We start from the raw sequence: 25,123 nt of genomic DNA, 5'->3' as shown, positions 1-25,123 counted from the left end.
CTTTTTACTAGGTCACAGCTGGTTTGTGAAAGCAGTAAACCGGATGTGAAGACATTTTGCCCAAGTACCTTTTAACAGTCAAATTCTTTACAATTAATTTAAAAAATGGTAATTGTACAAATTGTTATTTATAGGAAAATGTGTTAGAATGGTAGAAAACTTAAAAACCACAGTAAATGCATGATGTCTCAATATCAAAAGATTCCTTATTCTGCCAACCATGATAGAATACCAGCAAATTATATTTCATTGATGAAACTAGTTTCTTGTGCTGGTAAGCAGATCAAACCAATTTCAGTTTAAAAAAAAAAGCTGCCTAAAGTATATTAAAGAATACAAATTCGTTGCTAGTGAGAAACAGGACCTGAGTTAGAACTTGTGGTTCTCACAACTTTGACAAAATGGTCAAGCTTCACTCTCATGGTTTAGGAAATGAGAGCCTCTCCATTCAATTACTCCCCAATTTCTCACTGCTAACCATCTTTTAATATAACCTTATGACTCATGAATGATGTGTTTCAGCATGGCAAACAGGTAATCCTTACCAATGAAATTAAAAATTGATATTTCCCATTAAATATAATACTTGATGTTTGTATAAAAAGCCAATAGTTTCTTTTTCTAAACATGCCCATAAACAGTTAACCATATGATAGCTTTCTGTGATATCAGTCGTGATATAAATACTGCATTTGTGATACCACAAGTGTCAAAATACATCAGTTTGACTATCACTTGTGGCTTCAAAGATATCTAAAACTAAACCTTTACATCAGTTTTTGGGGAAATTATATTTTATTCTGTTAAACATACTGTCATGTCAATCTTGTAACATGAGAATGTAGGAATGGGAAGAGGTCATTTAGTTTATCCATCTGATTTATTCAGATCCTTTTTCAAGAACACACACTGACCACCCCAAACATATATCCCCTTTAAGCTACAGGCCATATGTTTTATTAGTTGAGCACAGTGTAGCCATTCAAACAGGATAGCACAGAAGGGGCCCTAATCACATCACCATTCCTCCCCTCCTCCATCCCATGAATTACAGAAATTATTGGCTTGGACATAGGAAATAGAAAAAATAAGACGACAAATATTTTGAGAGATCAGGCCTGGAATTTCTGATAAGCTGCTTTAGTATTACCCTCTAGTGTAGCCTGTATGGTAGTTAAGAGGATTGTTATAATAGCAATGAAGAAATAACCCAAGTCAATAATATCATAATTAGTTAAGGAGAAAAAAATGACAGGTTACCAAGCATTTTCTCTAGTTATTTCTCTTTAATTTAACAAAATAAACTCTGAAGTGTTTCTCTGATGAGCCCTGCAAGTTCCCCATATGGTGTGTAAAAAGAGAAGCAGACACATTCCAATTACAACCAAGGTAATCAAACCACTTAAAAAAAGCCACGTTCCAGATTAAAGGGTATTGACAATCTTGATTTAGTCATTCCTTGTTCCAGGATATTCTAAGTTATTTGACTAAAACTATTTAATAGCCCACATTTGAACATATTTTTATTTTAAAGAAACAATTACTTTCCTATAAAAAATAGTATCAGAATAAAAAGCAGCAAAATACTGCTGCTAGATTGAAATAGTGAAAGTTATACTTAGAACTTCCACTTTCAAAAGGTAAGTGAAATCCAAACAGATACTTGGAAGCCTATAGAAAAGGTACATTTGTTTTTTTTTAAAAATCTTTCTTCTTCTAGTATGTATTATTAAATGAAACCATCCGAGTAGCACACCATTTAATTTTGTAATTTCAAGACCAAAATTATTTCACCGATTGAACTAAAGCTACTATTAGTGAACAGCTCTTTTTACACAGCATAATTCTCTGGCACATATTTAGGTTTATTTGGAGGTGCCAATGGAACTTTTACAGTGGGACGGGGAGAGTTATTGCTATCATTCTCATAAGGAACGTCATCACGGTAGACAGCTTTGGCTCCCTGATAGTCAAGTCTTGCAGAATCTCGCTCTGGCAACTCCTCTTCATCCTCCTCTTCCTCATCCCTTCTGTTCTGTGGATCCCTATAAAACACAGTAACAGTATTAACCCCTTTAACATAAGGAAAATGTGGAACATGTAACATTTATGTGTTCACTAAGTTCGCTTCTCTTTTGTATTGGCAAACTCCACATCTCCTAAGGTGGAAGATATTAAGAGTCAGTTTGGGACTTCAGGTGACATCACCACCTGTACACTAGCATTTTTTTTTAAAAAGAGGGCTCACAATTTGTTTTTTATTTTTCTAATGAATCAGCAGCCATTCGTGGCATTTCCCAAAGAGCAGCACACTGCTTTTCCCAACCTAGTAAGTCTTGTGCCAGTTGCTAGACAGAGAGGTCTTCTCAAATAATTTTTATTAAATTAACATTGGTCTGCCTTTCTTCAGCCTCCGGTAGCCAGGTCTGCTGCAATAATCTGCAGCCCCGATCTCCCACTACTTAAAACCTAAACCAAACCGAAATGAGGCAGAGGGAAAAGCTGCAACAAAGCAGGGAGAAGGAAGACATAGCAAAGTCAAGCTGAATTTGCATTAAAAAAAATGCCTCAGCAGAGGAAAACAAAAGAAAAGATACCCCACCGACCTCCCAAAACAGTGCAACAACAGGTGCTCCCACCAGCATTTAAAAAAGAGCTCTCACTCACCCAAAGAGGAAGAGCCCACATACTTATCCCCAACAATTGTACCAGCAGTCTTGGTCTCACAGACCGCAATGGAGCTACTGCAGCTGGTGAGAACAGGCTATCTGCCTAACGCGGTGATCCTCCCCAAACAGCTGCCAAGCTGGGTCACTCGTCCTCTCACAGCTGACCCCAGTCCCCAGTACAGAACTCCCTGGTAGGAATGAGCTTTGCAATGGATAACCCTAGCCTCAACAGTATGCTGATTCTTCAGTTCTGCAGGAGTGGATGCACCTAAAAAATCTCAGCTTCTCATGTCCCTAGAGTTGCCAATGCTGTTTAGACATATTCTTGGAGGTTTCATCACACGACCTCCCACCTCCATCCATCCCGCCCATCAAATAGCCTTTATTACCATCTCCAATATTTTTTTATAACTAATAAACGTGTTTGAAGAAAATGGGGGGAAAAAAAACAATGTTTTTTAATGCCTCTTTGATTTTTCTCCCGGGTTGCTTGCAGCAGTACCCAGGAGATTAATGCTTAATTCCTGGAGACTCCAGGACAAACCTGGAGGATTGGCAAGCCTACATGTCCCTCTAACTGGAAAATCTGAAAGAAATTGCTCCCGCTGTCTCCTTTCACATGTTTAAATTTCATTTTACTTCTTCACTTCGTTTTGTATCTCTGTCTCCTTTCATCGGAAGTGAAGAGGCAGGCTGCTAACACTGAGGACAGGGATAAAAACAGAAAATGCTGGAAACCACTCAGCAGGTCAGGTAGCATCTGCAGAGAGAGAAAGAGTTAATGCTTCAGGTCAATGACCTTTTTTATTTTAGATTTCCAGCATCTGCAGTATTTTGCTTTTGATCAAGGAGAGAGTTGTGGGAGGTATATGGCTGGGGACACTTGCAGCACTGAGAGTATGGCTCCAGCTAAAATTTTCTAGGTTCAAAATTATATGGGGACTTGAAAATAAATCAAACACATATGACAATGCTGAGGGGAGGGGCTTGCCATGATTTAACTAAACTGCAACCAATCAGAAACAATCTAGTCATCCAGCACCTCACACCAGTATCGTTCGAGTTCAGTTCGTTTATTTTTAAAGTGCTGTCACCATTTCCCTAACGTGTATAAAAGGATTGGTAACAGGATGCCCACCGTTGTGGTTGTGTCATTCTCTGCATGAGATGTTAAACTGAGGTTCTATCTGCTTGTCCAAGCAGACGTTAAAGCTTCCATGGCACTATTTCAAGAAACTTTATCAGGGTTCAACTGTAATTTCTACTTACTCCATTTCATAATTTTCAGGTGCTTTTCCATCACGACAGCAGCAGCAGTAAACAATGATGCCAATGATTATTAGGCCACCTACTACAGCCCCAATAATTCCACCATAAGTGCCAATTTTCATTGATGCTAAAAAATTGAAAAACCACAAATTCATGCATAGAATAATCTTTTCCATTAAACACGGTTCACATAACTTATATTGAATTTTTTATACAAGTACTTACGCAAAGACTCCTTCTAAGTTACTATAATTAAAAACACAAGTAACCATGCATTGACAAAAGGACATATGGTCCACCAGGAGAATTTCTTCCAAAGACCACACATCAACTCCATTTCAACTCCTTAGGAAAAGTTCTGCAATATTTCTCCTGGTTCCTCCCAAAGATAAATCTCCAGAATACTATCCAACCTCACATCCTACATTATTCCTTGTTAACTGGTTTCCTCAGCATTGAATTTTCAAAGCTGCAGCAATTCTGGAACACTATTGGTCCACACGGTATTCTTTCATCTCTATCTGTACCTACCCTTACCTCAGATCCATTCCTAAAAAGATAGAGTGTACGTGTTAATTCTTGACAAATCTTACTTTCCCCCATATTGGTGATCAACAAAGGAATACAAGTGATTTGGAAGCAGACGAAGCTGATCCCACTCCAGCTCCCAACATGCTCAACTCCATCACCCAACATAGCATTCCTCACCCAAATGCTCCACTCTCCAGACTACGCTATGAACTAACAGTGAGCAGTACCATGGGAAATCTACTAGTATACAAGTAAAATTAAACTCTACCAAAGCTTTTACAAATCCAGACACTAAAGCTATTGCATCCATTGCCGTTCCACACTGACTGGAAAAAGGAATCAGAGCACAAGCTGATGTGAGCACTTAGCAACAATCCCATTCATCTTATATTTCGTCTTTTATCCACAATAAAAATGGTGGCTCTAATAGCATGCTACTCTACTTGAAACTATTCTCTACTCCAGCATAATGCTGGTATGGGAATGCAATAAAACTAACTTGAATGCTAACAATTAAGACATACTTATTTCTACTAAAGTGATGTAATCTCAGCACATTTTCTGAGGCAAAAATCTACTTAAATATATTAATTTACCATGCCACAATAATTATCTAGTCCATTAATAGTTTTGTTTAATATATATAAGAAATAAAAGTCTCAATAAAAAGTGCTACACTTGATTTTACATTACAAAAAGTTCACGGCAATTGTATAACAATTAAAATTAAGTTAAATTGGCTTATCTTAGCCATGGTACTTACGAGGCATTACTGCTAAAGTAATGTTACAGGAGGCTGATTTTATTTTATTTTTTGACGTGCATATGAAGAAGCCAGAAGTATCAACTGAAATATTTTTTAGTATTAGCCCATCTTGTTCTGAGGAAAAAAGAATTATTTTTTAAAGATGTAATATGTTAGGACAGCTTAAGCTGTTCTCATTGAACTCAAACTAAAAGGTATGAGAGTACTTGGTGTTCCCCACCACTTAAAATCACCATTCTTGAAGAGTTTTGTCAATTCTCAGATGGACTAACAAATGGAACACTAAACATTAACAAGGTATTCCATCTCATGCAAGGGAGAGAAGAAACATTTGAAAATGCAACTCATCTTAAATTGGCAGTTGATTGAAGAACTATGTAATGTTGGCTAGGGAGATGGCTTCTGCTCAAAACCACCTCCCTGCCACAGGGCTCTGCATTGACACAAATGGAGCTATGAGGAGCCACAGGAGAGTGGTGTTTAGCCTCAGAGGGAATTCAGCTTTGAGGTATAGTTAGACAGGAGTTTTTTTTTCATAATTAATACTTGTCTGAAGTGAGGAAGCAGAGTTTGCTTCTTGAGGGTTTGGTGCTAATGGTAGTTCAAGCTAACACTATTTACATTAGACACGTTAGATGGCAGTGCAGGGAACCCTCGTATACGGCGCAATATTTGAACCATCATGGATCATCAGCGTATCCAGGGGCAGGGCATTTTCAGTGTTGGAAAACTGAGTCGGTTTCAGAGGATCCCTAAGCTTGAGCAATAATTGACCACACTCTGCAGGGTCAGAGAGAATGAAGGGTTTCTGGGTTGTACTCTCCACAATGTGGTCAGGCAAGAAGCAGTGCTGGACAGTTTAGAACACAGGGATAATGTAGAAAGAAAATGGGTGACCATCTGCAGGGGCAGTAGCGGAAGACAGATTTCACCAGTGCAAGAAATTCCTGAGTTACTGGAACTGCCCAATAGATACTTAGTGTGGCACAAGTCCGAGGTGGACAGTGACAATATGAGGATGATTTTGAGCAATAATGTGGCATCGTGGATCACTACCTGACGGGGTGAAAGGGAGTTAGACTATAAAAATAGGAGGGTGCTAGTAGTGGGGGATTCTATAGTCAGGGGCAGTTTTTGCAGTCACGATTGGAAATTCCCAGTGATATGTTGCCTAACTGGTGCCAGGGTGAAGGACATCACTGGCTGGTGCAGGAGGGAAGGGGCACTGGAGTTCTAGAATGTTACCAAAGCGATTTGCGTTAACTCTATCTATAGGGATTCTGTGTTAAGTATTAGGAAGGGAAATGGTAAGATTCTTGGTGTGCATTACAAGCCACCAAACAGTGGAGATGAGATAGAAGTAGAGATCTGCAGACAGTTCAAAGAGATATGGCAGAACAACAGAGCAACGGTACTGGGTGATTTTAACTATTTCAAGGCAGACTGAAATAAAGGTATTGCATATGGTCAAAGTGAGGAATGCTTTTTCGAATGCATCCAGGACTGCTTCCGAGATCAGTTTGTTTCAAGTCCAATAAGAAGCAGAGTTTTATTTAATTCTGGGAAATGAAAAGTAGGAGAACAATTAGTGAATAGTAACCTCAACATAGTTAGGTTTAATGTAAGAATTGAAAGGACAATGAGAAGGGTTCTGGACCAGAAAAGCACGAAGCTCAGCAAGATACAAGGGAATCTGCCCCAAATTAACTGGGCAGAAAAGCTTGACAGATCAGCAGTGGGAAATCTTCAGACGTCCCAGACTCTTCCATCACCATCCCCGGGTATGTCCTGTCCCACCGGCAGGACAGACCCACCAGAGGTGGCGGTACAGTGATATACAGTCAGGAGGGAGTGGCCCTGGGAGTCCTCAACATTGACTCTGGACCCCATGAAATCTCATGGCATCAGGTCAAACATGGGCAAGGAAACCTCCTGCTGATTACCACCTACCGTCCTCCCTCAGCTGATGAATCAGTCCTCCTCCATGTTGAGCACCACTTGGAGGAAGCACTGAGGGTAGCAAGGGCACAAAATGTACTCTGGGTGGGGGACTTCAATGTCCATCACCAAGAGTGGCTCGGCAGCACCACTACTGACCGAGCTGGCCGAGTCCTGAAGGACATAGCTGCCAGACTGGGCCTGCGGCAGGTGGTGAGCGAACCAACACGAGGGAAAAACTTACTTGACCTCGTCCTCACCAATCTACCTGTCGCAAATGCATCTGTCCATGACAGTATTGGTAGGAGTGACCACCGCACAGTCCTCGTGGAGATGAAGTCCCGTCTTCACACTGAGGACACCATCCAACGTGTTGTGTGGCACTACCACCGTGCTAAATGGGATAGATTCAGAACGGATCTAGCAGCTCAAAACTGGGCATCCATGAGGCGCTGTGGGCCATCAGCAGCAGCAGAATTGTATTCCAGCACAATCTGTAACCTCATGGCCCGGCATATTCCTCACTCTACCATTACCAACAAGCCAGGGGATCAACCCTGGTTCAATGAGGAGTGTAGAAGAGCATGCCAGGAGCGGCACCAGGCGCACCTAAAAATGAGGTGCCAACCTGGTGAAGCTACAACTCAGGACTACATGCATGCTAAACAGCGGAAGCAACATGCTATAGACAGAGCTAAGCGATTCCACAACCAACGGATCAGATCAAAGCTCTGCAGTCCTGCCACATCCAGTCGTGAATGGTGGTGGACAATTAAACAACTAACGGGAGGAGGAGGCTCTGCAAACATCCCCATCCTCAATGATGGCGGAGTCCAGCACGTGAGTGCAAAGACAAGGCTGAAGCGTTTGCAACCATCTTCAGCCAGAAGTGCCGAGTGGATGATCCATCTCAGCCTCCTCCCGATATCCCCACCATCACAGAAGCCAGTCTTCAGCCAATTCGATTCACTCCACGTGATATCAAGAAACGGCTGAGTGCACTGGACACAGCAAAGGCTATGGGCCCCGACAACATCCCAGCTGTAGTGCTGAAGACTTGTGCTCCAGAACTAGCTGCGCCTCGAGCCAAGCTGTTCCAGCACAGCTACAACACTGGCATCTACCCGACAATGTGGAAAATTGCCCAGGTATGTCCTGTCCACAAAAAGCAGGACAAATCCAATCCGGCCAACTACCGCCCCATCAGTCTACTCTCAATCATCAGCAAAGTGACGGAAGGTGTCGTCGACAGTGCTATCAAGCGACACTTACTCACCAATGCTCAGTTTGGGTTCCGCCAGGACCACTCGGCTCCAGACCTCATTACAGCGTTGGTCCAAACATGGACAAAAGAGCTGAATTCCAGAGGTGAGGTGAGAGTGACTGCCCTTGACATCAAGGCAGCATTTGACCGAGTGTGGCACCAAGGAGCCCCAGTAAAATTGAAGTCAATGGGAATCAGGGGGAAAACTCTCCAGTGGCTGGAGTCATACCTAGCACAAAGGAAGATGGTAGTGGTTGTTGGAGGCCAATCATCTCAGCCCCAGGATATTGCTGCAGGAGTTCCTCAGGGCAGTGTCCTAGGCCCAACCATCTTCAGCTGCTTCATCAATGACCTTCCCTCCATCATAAGGTCAGAAATGGGGATGTTCGCTGATGACTGCACAGTGTTCAGTTCCATTCGCAACCCCTCAAATAATGAAGCAGTCCGAGCCCGCATGCAGCAAGACCTGGACAACATCCAGGCTTGGGCTCACAAGTGGCAAGTAACATTCGCGCCAGATAAGTGCCAGGCAATGACCATCTCCAACAAGAGAGAGTCTAACCACCTCCCCTTGACATTCAACGGCATTACCATCGCCGAATCCCCCACCATCAACATCCTGGGGGTCACCATTGACCAGAAACTTAACTGGACCAGCCATATAAATACTGTGGATACTAGAGCAGGTCAGAGGCTGGGTATTCTGCGGCGAGTGACTCACCTCCTGACTCCCCAAAGCCTTTCCACCATCTACAAGGCACAAGTCAGGAGTGTGATGGAATACTCCCCACTTGCCTGGATGAGTGCAGCTCCAACAACACTCAAGAAGCTCGACACTATCCAAGATAAAGCAGCCCGCTTGATTGGCACCCCATCCACCACCCTGAACATTCACTCCCTTCACCACCGGCGCACCGTGGCTGCAGTGTGCACTATCCACAGGATGCACTGCAGCAACTCGCCAAGGCTTCTCCGACAGCACCTCCCAAACCCGCGACCTCTACCACCTAGAAGGACAAGGGCAGCAGGCACATGGGAACAACACCACCTGCACGTTCCCCTCCAAGTCACACACCATCCCGACTTGGAAATATATCGCCGTTCCTTCATTGTCGCTGGGTCAAAATCCTGGAACTCCCTTCCTAACAGCACTGTGGGAGAACCGTCACCACACGGACTGCAGCGGTTCAAGAAGGCGGCTCACCACCACCTTCTCAAGGGCAATTAGGGATGGGCAATAAATGTTGGCCTCGCCAGCGACGCCCACATCCCGTGAACGAATTTTTAAAAAATGCATACAGTAAAAATAAATATATTCCATCAAAGTATAGAGTTCCATGGATAAATAGAGAGATTAAAACTAAACAAATTTAAAAGAGAGACACATGATAAAGTTAGGGTTAACAATGCTCAAGATAATCATGAATATAGAAAGTACAGTGAGGTAGTGAAAAGGGAAATTAGATAAGACTAACAGGGAATACAAAAAGCCTAGCAAATAATACAAAAGGAAATAATAAGGAATTTTAGAAACAGATAGTTAAAAATATAGGACTACTGAGGAATGAAGGAGATAGTCTAATTACGGAGGTGGAGGCATAATGCCATGGAACTGGAGAGTAGCTAACGTCGCACCTTTGTTCAAAAGGGAGAGAAGGGTAAATTGAATAACTACAGGCCAGTTAGTATATCATCAGTTGTGGGCAAATGTTGAAGAGTCCCTAATTCAAGATCAAATTAGTAAGCATTTAAAAATGCATGGGTTAATCAAAGACAGCCAGAATGGATTTGTTATGGGCAAATTGTATTTGACAATGTAGATTAACCAGAATGATACAACACATTGGGTCTATTTCCACTGAAGGAGGAAGCCAAGAAGAAATTTAATAGTGTTTTTTTTAATATTATGAAGAATTTTGATAAGAGTGAATAGGGAAAGGAGCTGGTGATGAGAGGTCATCAATTTAAAATTATCACTGAAAAAGTGAGGAGAGGCTCTAGGAGAAATTTCTGTATAGGGAGGATTGATGGAGCATGAAATACTTTGCATCAGGGAGTGGTTGAATCAGAGACCACTGTTCCTTTTAAGATAAATATTTGAAGCAGAGGAAGGTATAAGGCTATTTGGAGACTACGGAGCAGTGGGATCAGTTTTGGATTGCTCTACCAAAGAGACGTGATGGAATGCATTGCTTACCAAGCTTTGTGAAGGTCCTGAAATTACTTTATTAAAAAATAGTTGCACAATTCAAACAAACTTCACTAATTAATTACTCATTTTGAAAGCTTTTCCCTCCTTTGTTGTACACTGGAAAAGGTGCTATAGCTCATACACTGACCCTGCGGTTTGTCAAAGGCACATCAGGTAATGTACCGTGTTTAACATAATAGACCTGGAGCTGTAAAGAAAAGACACAGATCTTGGATGGCTCTTCATTTGACTAAAAATATCTATCACTATAAAGAACAGTTTTGATAAAGAAAACAAACAGCCTCGAAAAGCCAGTTTTTCAGCCTTTGAACAAAAGCCTAAAGATCGAAATATTCATAGCAGAGACATGATCACCTATCAGATCAGAAACGGCAGCTGCAGCATACTTTATCTCATTAATGATGCCAGCAGGCAGATAATAACTGGATAAAATAACTCTTACAATAAAAACGTTGGCAATGAAATAAGATTGTAAGTTAACATCTGGTTAACAGAGGAAGTTACTTTGGAATATTGATAAGAAAGACAGAACATATCAAAGGTTAGATATAATTTACTACAGGTGCTACTAACCCTTAACAGAATTTTGGGGCAACTGTCTTGGCTGATTCTGTCCATTGAAACTCTGCCAACTGTAGACTGGTTTTGGAGATCCTTCTTCAGAGTGACAGGTCAGCTTAACAGTTTGTCCGATTTCAGCTTCTCCCTCAATTGCACAAACAGGTGGTGATGGAGGTACTGAAAATCAAAGTCAGCACAGGTTATTCAGGAGTTGTTCCATTTACCTCTCAAAACAGTTGCCGTGACAAAGTTAATAACATTTATACAATATCAAAGATATGATTTTTTTTTCAATTTCTGAGGTGCATTATACAACAATAACTTGCATTTATATAGCGCCTTTAACATAGTAAAATGTTCCAAGGTGCTTCACAGTGGCGTTATCAGACAAAATTTGACATAGCCACATAAGGAGATATTAGGACAGGTGACCAAAAGCTTGGTCAAAGAGGTAGGTTTTAAGGATGGTCTTAATGCAGACGAGGCGAAGAGGTTTAGGGAGGGAATTCTAATGCTTGGGGCCAGAGGCCAGAATTAGAGGAACATAAAGTTCTCGGAGGATTGTAGGGCTGGAGGAAGTTACAGAGACAGGGAGGGATGAGGCCATAGAGGGATTTGAACATTATTTGAAAGTCTTGTGCAGATTTTACTGTACTGTAACTTTCAACAGGTACAAACTGTAAGGGATTTAATTGGGTGTTTTTTTGATACTCTAGCACTATTTATGACTTATTTGTAACCTAGGAATGACCGACAACAAAAACAGATGATCCAAGTTATTAAACTCTAATTTTAAAATGCCCAAAATAAGGAAAATGCTTTGGTTTGTGGGAGGAAGGGGGCAGACGAAAGAGAAAGAAACATGGGAAGATAAGAAAACATTGTTTTGCTTTTCTTTCCTTTTTTAAAATGGCCAAAAGTAATATTGCTCACTAGTATCATACTGATATAAACAGAATACACTTATCCTTTGAATGCAGAAAGTATCCAATTATCCAGCAAGACCTAGATTATGTCATTGGGACATTTAATGTTTTTAGTATTCTATGATTGAAAATCTTTTGTACATCCATGAATGACTTGTAAGAACTGGAAATATTTTAGTCAGGTATATTTTGCAGAATCAGGAATTTGGCACTTTGTTGCACAAAAATGTAAGTATCAGGTCTTTTGGCTAGAAACGTAGGCCTAGAAATCAGACCGTCACCAGGCACATCGCGCCTGAATGGAGAGCCAGTATCTGGAGAGCCTTGGGCCTCATTTCAATGTTGCCGGCGAAGCATGAAGATTGTGCTGATAAAAAGGAGCCCAAGTTTGGGCTGCTGCCAGTGTTATAGCAGACCTCACGTGAGTGTTGTCGTGGATCGGGGCTTGTGTCGGGGTGGGAGCAGAGGGGAGATCTAGATCAGGGGTTGGGGGAGAAAGTAAATCAGGAAGCAGCGATCGGTTCTTTGAACGTGGGGTTGGGAGGAGCACACCTGCTCCTCCTGCTTCCATATTCAGTTAAGTTACTTACCTTCTTTGTTGCAGACAATCCCTAGGGCCAGTTTCCCCGAGTGCAGCCGGCGCCAGCAAATCAACTTAGAGGGGGAGCCTCAAGCAGGCGTTAGGCCCCTTATTTGCATCTGCAAAGAGCCTAACGCTAGTTTCAGATATGCATAAAGGGCGTTTCTTGTTCGCCCTTACCGAATATTGTGGACGGCGCACCTCCTGCTGGAAATGTGCACACATTTCCTGCCCGCAATATTGGGGCCTTAGTAGGCTGAGCAGTGCACGAAAAATGGGCGCTGTGCAGACCAATTTCTATGCCATAGGATCAATGGTTGCAATCTAGAACAACATTTCTCCCTGATACTGGCAATTCAATTTTAATCAGGATAACGTTTAAAGTGTCAATGCTCTGCGTCTCTATGCTCACTTGAATGTGCAAGAAGATACCAGTTCTGGGGCAAGAGAGGTCGGTTCAAGACGGACAGGTTGCACCTCAACAGAGCTGGGACCAATGCCCTCACGGGGAAGTTAACTAATGCTGTGGGGGAGGGTATAAAGTAATTTGGCAGGGGGGTGGGCACCAGGATGAAACAGTAGAGAGGAGAAACAAGGTGCACAGAGGATTGGGAGGGACAAGTAGCACTACAGTAAAGAACAATTCAGAAATAGAAGGAATCAGACAGGGGGCAAATGCGAGGCCATCTAAGATGAGATTAGAGTGCGTGTGTATAAATGCACGTAGCGTGGTAAATAAGATTGGTGAGTTGCAGGCTCAAGTCGCCAAATGGGACTGTGATATAGTGGCAATAACAGAGGCCTGGTTCAAAGAAGGGGATGATTGGGTACTTAATATTCCTGCCTACCAGGTATTCATGAAAGATGGGGAGAGAAAAAAAAAGAGGGGGGTGGTAGTATTGATCAAAGAAACTATTATAACACTGGAAAGGGATGATGTAGTTGAGGGGTAAAAGACAGAATCTATTTGGTTAGAATTAAGGAGCAATAGAGGAGTTATTACTCTACTGGGTGTATACTATAGGCCACCAAATAGTGGGAAGGAGATAGAGGAGGCAAATTACAGAAAGACGCAAAACTATAGAGTAGTGATAAAGGGGGACTTCAATTATCCCAATATAGACTGGGACAGTAACAGTGTAAAGGGAAAGGAGGGGGAGGAATTCCTGAATGTGTATAAAAGAACTTTATGGAACAGTGTGTTTCCACCCAACCAGGAAGGAAACAGTACTGGATCTAGTTCTGGGGGAATGAAGTGGGGCAGGTGGAGCATGTTTCAGTGGGAGAGCATTTGGGGAACTGTGATCATAATATCTTTAGGTTTAGAATAGTTATGGAAAAGGACAAGGAACAATCAAATGTGAAAATGCTTAACTGTAGAGGGCTAATTTCAGTGGGTTAAAAAGAGATCTTGCCCAGGTGGATTGGAATCAAAAATTGGTAGGCAAAATAGTAATTGAACAATGGGAGGTTTTCAAGGAGGAGTTGGTTCAGGTACAGAGTAGACACATTCCTAAGGGGGGAGGTGGGGGGAAGGAAGGGCATCCAAAGTTAGAGCTCCCTGGATGACTAAAGATATAAGAGATTAAAATGAAACAGAAAAAGGAGGCTTATGACAAATGTAAGGTTCATAATAGAGTAGAGAATCAGACTGAATACAGAAAGTACAGAGGAGATCTAAAAAAGGGAATAAGAGGGGCAAAGAGAGAGTATGAGAATAGATTAGTAGCTAACATAAAAGGGGACCCAAAAGTCTTCTATAAACATATTTATAGTAAAAGGATAGTCAAAGGAAGGGTGGGACCGATTAGGGACAAAAAAAAGAGAGATCTTCTTGTGGAGGCAGAGGGCATGACTGAGGTACCAAATGAATACTTCGCATCCATCTTCACTAGAGAAGAGGATGCTGCCATTGTAGCAGTAAAGAAGGAGGTAGTAGCAATATTGGATAGGATAAAAATAGATAAAGAGGAGGTACTTAAAAGATTGGCAGTACTCAAAGTAGAAAAGTCACCCGGTCCAGAAAGGGATGCATCCCAAGTTACTGAAAGAAAAGAAAGACTTGCATTTATATAGCACCTTTCATGACCTCAGGACGTCCCAATCGCTTTACAACCAATGAAGTACTTTTGAAGTGTAGTCACTATTGTAATGTAGGAAACGCGGCAGCCAATTTGCATACAATGTGATAATGACCAGATAATCTGTTTTAGTGATGTTGGTTGAGGGATAAATATTGACATCGGGGGAACTCCCCTGCTCTTCGAATAGTGTCATGGGATCTTTTATGTCCACCTGAGGGGGCAGACGGGGCCTCAGTTTAACATCTCATCCGAAAGACGGCACCTCTGACAGTGCAGCATTCCCTCAGTACTGCACTGGAGTGTCAGCCTGCATTATGTGCTCAAGTCTCTGGAGTGGGACTTGAACCCACAACCTTCTGATTCAGAGGCGAGAGTGCTACCAACTGAGCCACAGCTGACACACATGGAGGGAAGTAAGGGTTAAAATTGAAAATCTGGCCACAATCTTCCAATCCTCCTTAGATATGAGGATGGTGCCGGATGACTGGAGGATTGCAAATGTTACACCCTTGTTCAAAAAAGGGAAAAGGGATAAACCCGGTAAGTACAGCCCAGTCAGCCTAACGTCAGTGATGGGGTAACTTTTAGAGACAATAATCTGGGACAAAATTAATTGGCACTTGGAAAAGTATGGGCTAATAAATGAAAGTCAGCACGGATTTGTTAAAGGAAAATCGTGTTTGACTAACTTGATTGAGTTCTTTGATGAAGTAACGGAGAGGGTTGATGAGGGTAGTGTGATTGATGTGTATATGGACTTTCAAAAAGGGATATGATAAAGTACATTTGATAAGGAACTCCGTCCTCCCCGGCACCCGGACATTTCCAGCCAGATTCAATGCAAAGCAATTAGGACTGCAAACCTTGTCCGATTTTCCTCTCTTTGACATAAGAGCAATGAAGCCAATTGTAAAGCACTTGCTGCTGCTTCAGCTGCGATCAACTAACATGGGGTCCAGGTTTTTGTGGGGTCTCTTTCTATGGAGAGATTGGTTTGAACTTGATTACAGACTGACGAGTCAAATCTTTTTGCTTGGACGTCATTGGTCATGGTGATGGTTACAGATACTTCCTGTGGAAATTCTAACAGAGGAAGTAAAAGTAAAGACTTTTTTTCCCCCTCGATTATTCTCAAATCTGAGACATTTCCAATTTGTATAGTTTAGCTACACACTGGTAAAAACCCATTAAGATTCCATATTTTCATTCACAACACAAAAACTAAGTCTTTTCTTTATGGATCTTGCAGGATTTGTTTATTATGCTAATAGTTTGTGAATTTTGTCAATTAGATTTAATAAGAATGAAGCAGAATAACATTTTTCCTCTTGCAATTTATACCTTTTATGCAATGAGAGAAGATAAATAAAAGGGAGCTTAAATAATATGGAGGGGGTGGTGGGGTGAGATTGCCATTGTTTATATTGTAAGTAGTATATAATGAATGTAATTATAATTTTGCTATAAATAACAGAAATCGTCCCTCAAATTAAAAAAGGAAAAAAAATGCAGAAACTGTTCAAAACAAAAAGCTTACCCTAGTAATACATCCCCTTCTGCTGGCTGGGAACACAAAGTGGCTAGTATGTGAAACAAGTTCTAAAATTTTATATGAACACCTCACTATTTTCGAAACACTTGTCTGCAATCTAAAATTTGACGAAGTCACTTAAAGCAGCATTTCTAACTCTCAGAAACTGCGCAACACAAGTTTAACCTCAGAATTTGAGAATCATTAACATTTTTATTACAAAGCATACACAGTACGTGATGGTACCTTTAAGAAATATGTGTATTACATGGAATTACATTGAATGTACAGAACAGAAACAGGCCATTCGGCCCAACTGATCTATGCCGGTGTTTACGCTCCACACAACCCTCCTAATCAACTCTCTTCATCTAATCTTATCAGCAAAACCTTCTAATCCTCCCTCAGTCATGTTTATCTAGTTCCCCCTTAAATACATCAATGCTACTCGCCTCAACTACCCCTTGTGATAGCAAGTTCCATATCTAAGTGCGGTCTAACCAAGGTTCTTTACAGGTTGAACATAACATCTGTTTTTCAATTCGATCCCTCTAGAAAGGAATCCCAGTGCTTGGTTTGCTTTTTTAAAAAATGGTCTTATTAACCTATCGCTACTTTTAGTGAATTGTATACCTGTACTTCTAGATCCCTTTGCTCCTCTACCCCATTTAGACTCAGGTTACATAGTTACACAGAGTCTAGAGTACAGAAACAGGCCATTTCAGCCCAACTGGTCTAGGTCAGCATTTATGCTCTACACGAGCTTCCTCCCACCCCTCTTCATCTAACCCTATCAGCAAATCCTTCGATTCCTTTCTTCCTCATGTGCTTATCTAGCTTCCCCTTAAATGCTATTCACCTCAAATACTCCTTGTGGTAGCGAGTTCCACATTCTTACCACTTTTTGGGTAAAGGAGTTTCTTTAATTCCCTAAAGGATTTATTAGTGATTATCTTATATTTATGTGTCTCCCCCACAAGTGGAAACATCTTCTCTACGTCTACCCTATCAAACCCTTTCATAATCTTAAAGAGCTCTATCAGGTTACCCCTCAGCCTTCTCTTTTCTATAGAAAAGAGCTCCGGCCTGTTCACCTTTCCTGATAAGTATATCGTCTCAGTTCTGATATCATCCTTGTGAATCTTTTTTGTACTTTCTCCAGTGCCTCTATATCCTTTTTGTTTTCCAAGGATTATGTGGCCTCCTTATTCTTCCTACCAAAATGCACCACCTCACACTTATCTATATTGAAATTCATTTGCCAGTTACATACCCATTCTGTAAGTTTATTAATGTTTTCCTGTGTATGGCATCTTACAGTTCTCCAATGTCAGTTGACAGGTTGTATTGAGGAGCTACATTTTGGAACATAACCATTCGGATACATAGTAAAATAATATTTTCCCTTTCCAAGACTGGAATAGTGTTTACATTAAAGCTAATAACATTACTACTTACATAAGTGTAAGCCATTTTTAAAAGTCCTTACCCAATACAGTCACTTCTATTCTGTCTTTCCGCTTGCCTTCCAAGTCCCAAGGCATTTTAACTTCGACCTCATAGGATCCAGAGTCAGTCATAAGTGTTTTGTTGATCCTGATCGAACAATCATTCTTATCAACATCTCCTGTAAAATTCGTTCTGCCCTGGTACAGCTTTCCAGCTTTATAGGTTCCACCAAAAAAGTACTGGACTACATCAGTCTTTTTTTAAAAAAAAGAACAGTGACACTTAGAATCAGCAAAGTCCTCTTTACAATTCCTGTATTGTTAGATGCATAGTACTTAATTTCAGGTTTTTAAACAGGGCTGCTCTTTCGGTACCTTTTCAATAATCTTCCTTGTAGAAATGTATGATCCTGAAGATTAAGAATTACTTTATTACAGTAATCTTCTTGCTGGATTAAACTAGGCCTCATGCTACACTATCACACTCTCTTCTGATTGATGTGTATTAAACACAGATCATAATTTCAGGCTAAAACTAATATTTAGTTACAATTAATATTGAGATATAAAGCATAAAACCTTTGGCACATAGTAGACAGTTCATATATAAAATATTAACTAGGAAAATTGATAGCAGGCTACTAATCTCTCGTAACAGTTGTTTCTAAAGGTGGCAGCAATTCAACAGTTTATGATTAGACAGACAACTTTAACATATGACTTGCCTTACGGATACAATGGGTTGAAATTAATCTTTGGTGAAAGTGTGAAACGGGCGATAGCAACTCGGCAGCCCGTTGCACACAGTGCCCAATTGAGGTCAATGGAAAAGAAAATCATGCAGAGTGTAAAATGGGTGGCCGATTCGCTATCACCCATTTTGTGCTACTGCTCAAGACCAATTTCACCCTCAAAGTCTTGACTACTAGCAAAGTGAATACAATATGTTTCATCTTCTTGTATCATTAGTATTGGCATGTCATCTGGAATTGAAATGTGTCAAATGTAATGCAAGTCACATGTTTCGGCATTCTCTGTCTGACCAGATATCAGATGGAAACTGTTGAATTGCCACTTTCAGCTTTTAAACTAACTTCCTTAACTCTTCTGAGGTTGAGATTCTCAGATTACCACAATTACATCCAAAAAGACAATTAATAATGCTCATATGATATCCAAATAAATACTTATGTGGTAGCTTGTTGGATTTCTCATGATCAAATTAGTAGGAAAAAAAATTGTGTCTGCTGAATGCAAACACCATTCCATTGAAACAATCATGTACACACTCAATGTACAAAATTCCAGCCAAACTCAATTGTTCACTAGGGACGATAAAAATTTCACAATAGAAAAAAAATCATTTTTTTTTCAGAATACAGGAAATCTCAGTTATTCATATTAGCTAGTAATTAACAGTTTAAAGCAGCAGGCTGAACTATTCTGGAATCAAATGACTGTCCAATTTTGAAATAAACTGGAAACAATAAGATCTGCTACAGTACTACATTGTGGTTTTTATGACCAATTATATGTTAGCTTCAATTTTATAGCAGTTCAGTAAAGCTCAGCTTTGTAAAATTAAGGATCCTGGAAATGTGATGATGGGCAAGTAAAGACTTGGTAAGTAAACACTGAGCTTATGCTGAATTTCAATAGACAAATAATTGGTAGAAAATTGCAAAAATAAAACTCATTTACCTGCCAGCTGTAATATCACACACATTAAGTTCTCAGAACAGCACAAAGTTAATCATGACTTTAGCTTTGAATATTTTCTTTTTAATTACATATAATTTGCCTCTTCCTCACACCCCCCCTCCCCCAAACAAATGCCAACAGAAATTTGTTACTGACTTCTAGGATGATGTTTGTTTGAACTAGTACACAAGTTAACGCCTAATTTTAGGATAATGCTCCAATTTGAGTAATTGTAAGAACCAGTCAGAAGTATCTAAATGCACTCATTCGCATCAATTCATGGACAACATAGTTCCCATTGGTTTCAAATGTGGAGACCTTGGGAGATAAATATGACTTGTGCCCAAAATGGACAGCAAGTCAGCAGAGGTGAAACGGAGGGAAGTAAGCTCAGGCTGGCAGCGGCCTGCAGCATTTTTCTGGAGCCAGGAGAGGCACTCCTGCTCCTACTGGCTCCACAAAATTATAACTTTTTGAAAAACTTTTGTGGCCTTTTTTTTTTTTTGAGTGGCCTCCAACGGCCTCTTTGAGGACCACTGTTAGGCCCCTTAAGACCTGGTACAACTGGGCACAAGCTCTGCCCATTTGTATCCAAATTTTGCATTGGGATCCTACAACGGGCATAGGACCCTGATTTTCTAAGTAAAGTAGTCTTATACCCATTTCAGGTGGGCAGGCTTCTCGCCCATTTATAGACCTGCCTGAATATTGCATCGTTGGGCGTCAATATGGCGGCAGAGATATCCTCTCTTTCCCCTCCAACCCCCCACCATTTTTCAACTCGTGGCCATGCATTTTTCAGGTGCAAAATGGATGGCTGAGAGCTGAATTTCTCCCCTTTTGTGCCTACATATGGAGCACAGATGATCACTTAGCAAGAATTGCTTTGGACCCAATATGCTAGCTTCATTTAGCAGTCACTAGAGCATGCTTTGGTTTAACCATAACTTAACTGCAATTTTTTCTCATCAAAACATCAATCTTCTCTTTGTATTTTTTGTTTTAACAGCAACTGTTGATGACATCATTGAGGAAACTGACAGGGAAAGGTTACCAAGATCAACAATATGAAAGAGCTGAATTAGCATCTTGTGGAGGGTAATTCATGACTATCTCGAACGTTAATTCAGCTCACTTGCAGTCAGGTGCAGTAATTCTTTCAATTCAGTACATTAAATGAGTAAACAAAATCAATTGATTATAATTTTGCAACCATTTCATTTCAAAAGCACGAGTTCCCCTTTAAGACTTATACTTACCAGTTGTCCGTCTGCATCATCAGGGAGTAGATACCATTCAATATTAAGTGCGGTCCTTTGTGTCGTTGTCGTTGTGTAGTGACATTTTAAATGCAAATCATCACCTCTACCAACCTCTATTTGAGACTGAGGGACTTCGACAGTCATTGCATTCACAGCTGTTAACACTGTAGATTTTAAAAAAGGGGGAAAATCACAGTCAATTTTATTATTAGGTTTAACTTCATCTGTATCACATTATTTGCTGTTCCCTTCAAGCAGATCAAAAACCTAGTCCAGGTACGACACTTATTATACAATCATTATTAAAAATGCTTTCCTCCAATTATTGCTGCCAATACTCGACATAAGTGAATATCATTAATCCAATTTATCTCATGGATGTGCGTGCTGGTAGCCACTCAGATTTGCTATCAGTTAGGATACACTTGAACTGTTTTAAAACCAGGTTGCTATACTAAACAAATGCTAAAACTTTTCTTTGTTGCATATTGCTTTACTCCACTACAAGCTTAGTTCAGATTGATTGATCACAGGCAAGCAGTAGTGGTTATGTCTTCCAATTCCGACAGCTATCAGCTCAAGTATGCATCATAGGGAAGAGGTTATTTTTAAATTGGGCCACTATTTTCATGAAAAAGTTTGTTAACAAAACAAGGTTTGGCAAACATTTGATGCAACAATTAAAAATGTTACATTGAAATACATCATTTGTATTTGATTAAAAACACATTTCTTCCTTCACAAATAAAACAAAAACTGCCAAACACTGTTTTTGCTTTCTTTTTAAACTTAGAATCTCAAAGTAAATAATAAAATCCCCGCAATTCCCCTTCTCGAAGACATTGCCACCTTGCTGGGGTACGGTTCCATGGACACTGGTACCTCATCCAAGTGGCAATTATTCATATATGTGAGTCCTGATAGTGAGTATTGGCAGGTAATTCGACCACAGGAGACATTGCAGCTGAATTTGAACCTGTCCTCATCCAACATCAATACAGGGGTCATGAAAGGCAATCAGGATCAGAAACTTAGGCTGATTTTGCCTTCCCTATCTCACGACATTGAATCTCATGGACATTAATTCCAATTGGAAAGACATTTGACAATTAATTAAGCTCAAAGCTTAGAAAGTGTAGAAAAAAACAAGTGCTTGTTGGAGAAGCTTACTGGGTCGATTGATGTTGGGATCTGTATTGTTTCTAATTTACATCAACAACTTGGATTAAGATATTCAATGCAAACTGGCCCAATTTGCCAATTATATCAAACTAGGAGCAGCAATGGAACCAGAGGAGGCAACCCAGAAATAACACAGCGAGTTGGACAAAATGTATGGGATGGACAGAACAATGGCAAATTAAATTGAATGTGGACAAGTGTGAAGTGGTGTATATAGAAAGGAAAAATGATCCACATGTGCTCCATGAATAGTGTTCAAATAGCAAAGGATGATGTTGAAAGAGACCTAGGGTTCTTAGTGGATTCAATGCTCATCATATCCAACCAATGTGCAACAATGAACAAAGCCAGTAAAACGTTGAACCACATAGCAAAATCAGTAGAATGCAAGTCACAGGAAGTTATGATCAAACTCAGACCATACTGGGTGCTGTGTCCAGTTCTGGTCGCTAAGACACAAGGGAGACATTAAATTGCCGGAGGCAGTGCAGAGAAGAACACGAGACCAATATCGATGTGTTCCAAGAAAAGACTGAAGAAACTCTTTCAGCCCTGAAAGGAGGCATCTGAGCGATGATATGAAGGAGTAAATGGTATAGAAAAGGTAAATTCAGAAAATTACTTCAAACTAAACTAAAAGTAAGATAAGGGATACACAGATTGAAACTAGTAAAATACAAATTTAGAACTGATAATAAAATTGTTCTTTACACAAAGTGTGACCACTTCACTGAACTGACTCCTGAAAGAACAATGGAAGCAAAAACACTGGAATCAGTTAAGGAATAACTAGAGCATTTATGACAGTTGATTTTATGTGAAGGTTAATTTTCCAAGATCAGATGTAGATGCTTTTTTGAAATAAGGAGGTTGTTCCTGCATGAATACATTAACTGGCTTTATCTGAGCATCTTTTCACTGTACTGTGGAATTAGCAGGGTTTGGAAATAAAATAGGGAATGAGAATGGAATGGTGATAAGTTTTACTTAAGTTAAAATATTGCACACACTCATATTTAAGATTTTACTACAATGTATGATGCAGCAGCTGGCTATTTTGTGGGAAGTTTTAGTGTCTGGTTGTATTCAGTAGCTTTGAAAGTTGTACTCAGTTTGTTCACCTGCTCGTGGTGGAGGTGCCTTTGCTACCATGCAGTAAACAAGCAGAGAGCTCATAATATCTTTTTTTGTACAGTCAACATTCACAAAGAAAGGTGAGGAGTGAGAGAATTATCGATTGCAAACCCCAGATTGAGATTGTCAGGTCCACCACCTTCGAGTATAAAATTCAGACCCCCGCGTTCCTGCAAACCAAAAATGTTTTCACACATTTTAGCTTTCTTTCAAATTATTTCAATGTGTAATGGTTTTTATTTCTAGTATAAGAAAATAAATCTTTTTTGAAATTACTGTTGGTGGTGACAGCACATAAATACTTAATCAACGACCTTCCTGTTAATTGTATGATTTATATCAATTAGTGTTAAATTACATTCAGGTGATGCGTATCAATTGGGGACTCTGGTATCCATTTATATCAGAGCTTATTTAGGGTGTGGAGTTTGTAATATGGATCTCTGTGAATAAAGGCTTGGAAGCAACTGAAGACCAGGCTCTAGAATTCTATCCTTCACCACCTGGCTATCCAGTTTATAACATGGTAGCAGAGAATGGTTGCCTAAAGTTGGAGGTTGGAAACTACAATATTTTTTGGACTTCAGAAGGAAAAAAAAAATCTTGAAAGCCTAGTGACCATTGTGGAAAATGGCAGCAAGTAAGTTTAAATCATCAAGGTACGATTTCCTTCCGACGTTCTCGGAGTTTGAACGGTATGAACAGTGGAAGAACGAAGTTGATATGTGGACAAGGGTTACTATGCTACCAAAGGGAAAACAAAGCATAGCCTTGGCGTTGTTACTTCCTGAATGAAGTAAAATCAGAAATAAGGTATTTTCTGAGATTGATGCAGACCTTTTGGATGATGAAGTTTTTACCTTTCTAATAGAATTTCTACAAGATGACATGTTAAGTGCCTATGAGGCCTGGTCAACATTTGATAGATTTCGGAAAAAGGATGGCCATTCAATGGAAGACTATATCATGGACTTTAACAAATTGTACAAAAGGTTGACACAGTTCAAATTAGGAATCCCTGGATTGGTACTAGCGTTTAAATTACTAGATTGTGCTAAGGTGTCTCATATGGACAGGCAACTGGTCCTAACTGGCGTCCAGTTCTCGGAAAAGGAGACTCTGTTGGATCAAATGTCTGCTGCCTTAAAAAAAATTCCTGGGGAAACAGTCATTCCCTTCAGCCTTCATGGAACAAACAAGGTCTCCCGCTGTGACACAAAGAATAGAAGATTCGATGGTTACCAGATTTTGAAATGTTCCAGATATTAAACGCAGGCACCAGACCAGGTTTCAAAAACTTCAAGAGACCGGACGCAGGCGTCAGTATGACGGAAGGATTAAAGACAGCCAGATTTGTGATGAAAGCAGGTACAGCAAATCCAGTTACATCAACAGGATACAAAATTGGGACAGTAATAACGGGCGAATGAATTCCAGGAATGTCCAAGGAAAAATCAGGAGATGCTTTAGATGTGACTTAAGTATCATTATGAGGCGAACTACCCAGAGCGAAGACGCAGGGTCTTTGAAATGACGCATGAAGAAAGTAATTCTAAGGAAGGGGATAAAGATAAAGACGAAGAGGATGAAGATAATGATGAATATGAATAGATTATACTGGTCACAAGCAGTTTTAATCCTGTAATTAATGCATTAGTCGCGTACTTTTTTTAAAAATTCGTTCATGGGATATGGGCGTCACTGGCAAGGCCAGCATTTATTGCCCATCCCTAATTGCCCTCGAGAAGGTGGTGGTGAGCTGCCTTCTTGAACCACTGCAGTCCGTGTGGTGAAGGTTCTCCCACAGTGCTGTTAGGAAGGGAGTTCCAGGATTTTGACCCAGCGACGATGAAGGAACGGTGATATATTTCCAAGTCGGGATGGTGTGTGACTTGGAGGGGAACGTGCAGGTGGACTTGTTCCCATGTGCTTGCTACGCTTGTCCTTCTAGGTAGTAGAGGTTGTGGGTTTGGGAGGTGTTGTCGAAGAAGCCTTGGCAAGTTGGTGCAGTGCATCCTGTGGATGGTACGCACTGCAGCCATAGTGCGCCGGTGGTGAAGGGAGT

General features: G+C 40.5%; 1 protein-coding gene across 1 annotated transcript in view; it reads right to left on the bottom strand.

Annotated features, from left to right (window-relative positions):
• Positions 1–303: 303 nt before the first annotated feature.
• Positions 304–25,123, bottom strand: part of LOC137326966 (cell surface A33 antigen-like) — a 31,751-nt gene continuing 6,931 nt past the window's right edge. Inside the window, exons 2-7 of the mRNA XM_067992340.1 lie at positions 20,740–20,906; positions 17,821–18,034; positions 11,223–11,387; positions 5,233–5,349; positions 3,939–4,065; positions 304–2,045 (exon numbers count right to left, since the gene is read on the bottom strand). Of these exons, the coding sequence (XP_067848441.1) occupies positions 1,832–2,045; positions 3,939–4,065; positions 5,233–5,349; positions 11,223–11,387; positions 17,821–18,034; positions 20,740–20,906 (1,004 nt within the window). The 3' untranslated portion in view covers positions 304–1,831. The remainder of the gene's footprint in view (positions 2,046–3,938; positions 4,066–5,232; positions 5,350–11,222; positions 11,388–17,820; positions 18,035–20,739; positions 20,907–25,123) is intronic.

This window comes from Heptranchias perlo, chromosome 11 (assembly GCF_035084215.1).
Source record: "Heptranchias perlo isolate sHepPer1 chromosome 11, sHepPer1.hap1, whole genome shotgun sequence".
NCBI classification, from domain to species: domain Eukaryota; kingdom Metazoa; phylum Chordata; class Chondrichthyes; order Hexanchiformes; family Hexanchidae; genus Heptranchias; species Heptranchias perlo.
This window is presented reverse-complemented; position numbering and strand designations above follow the sequence as displayed.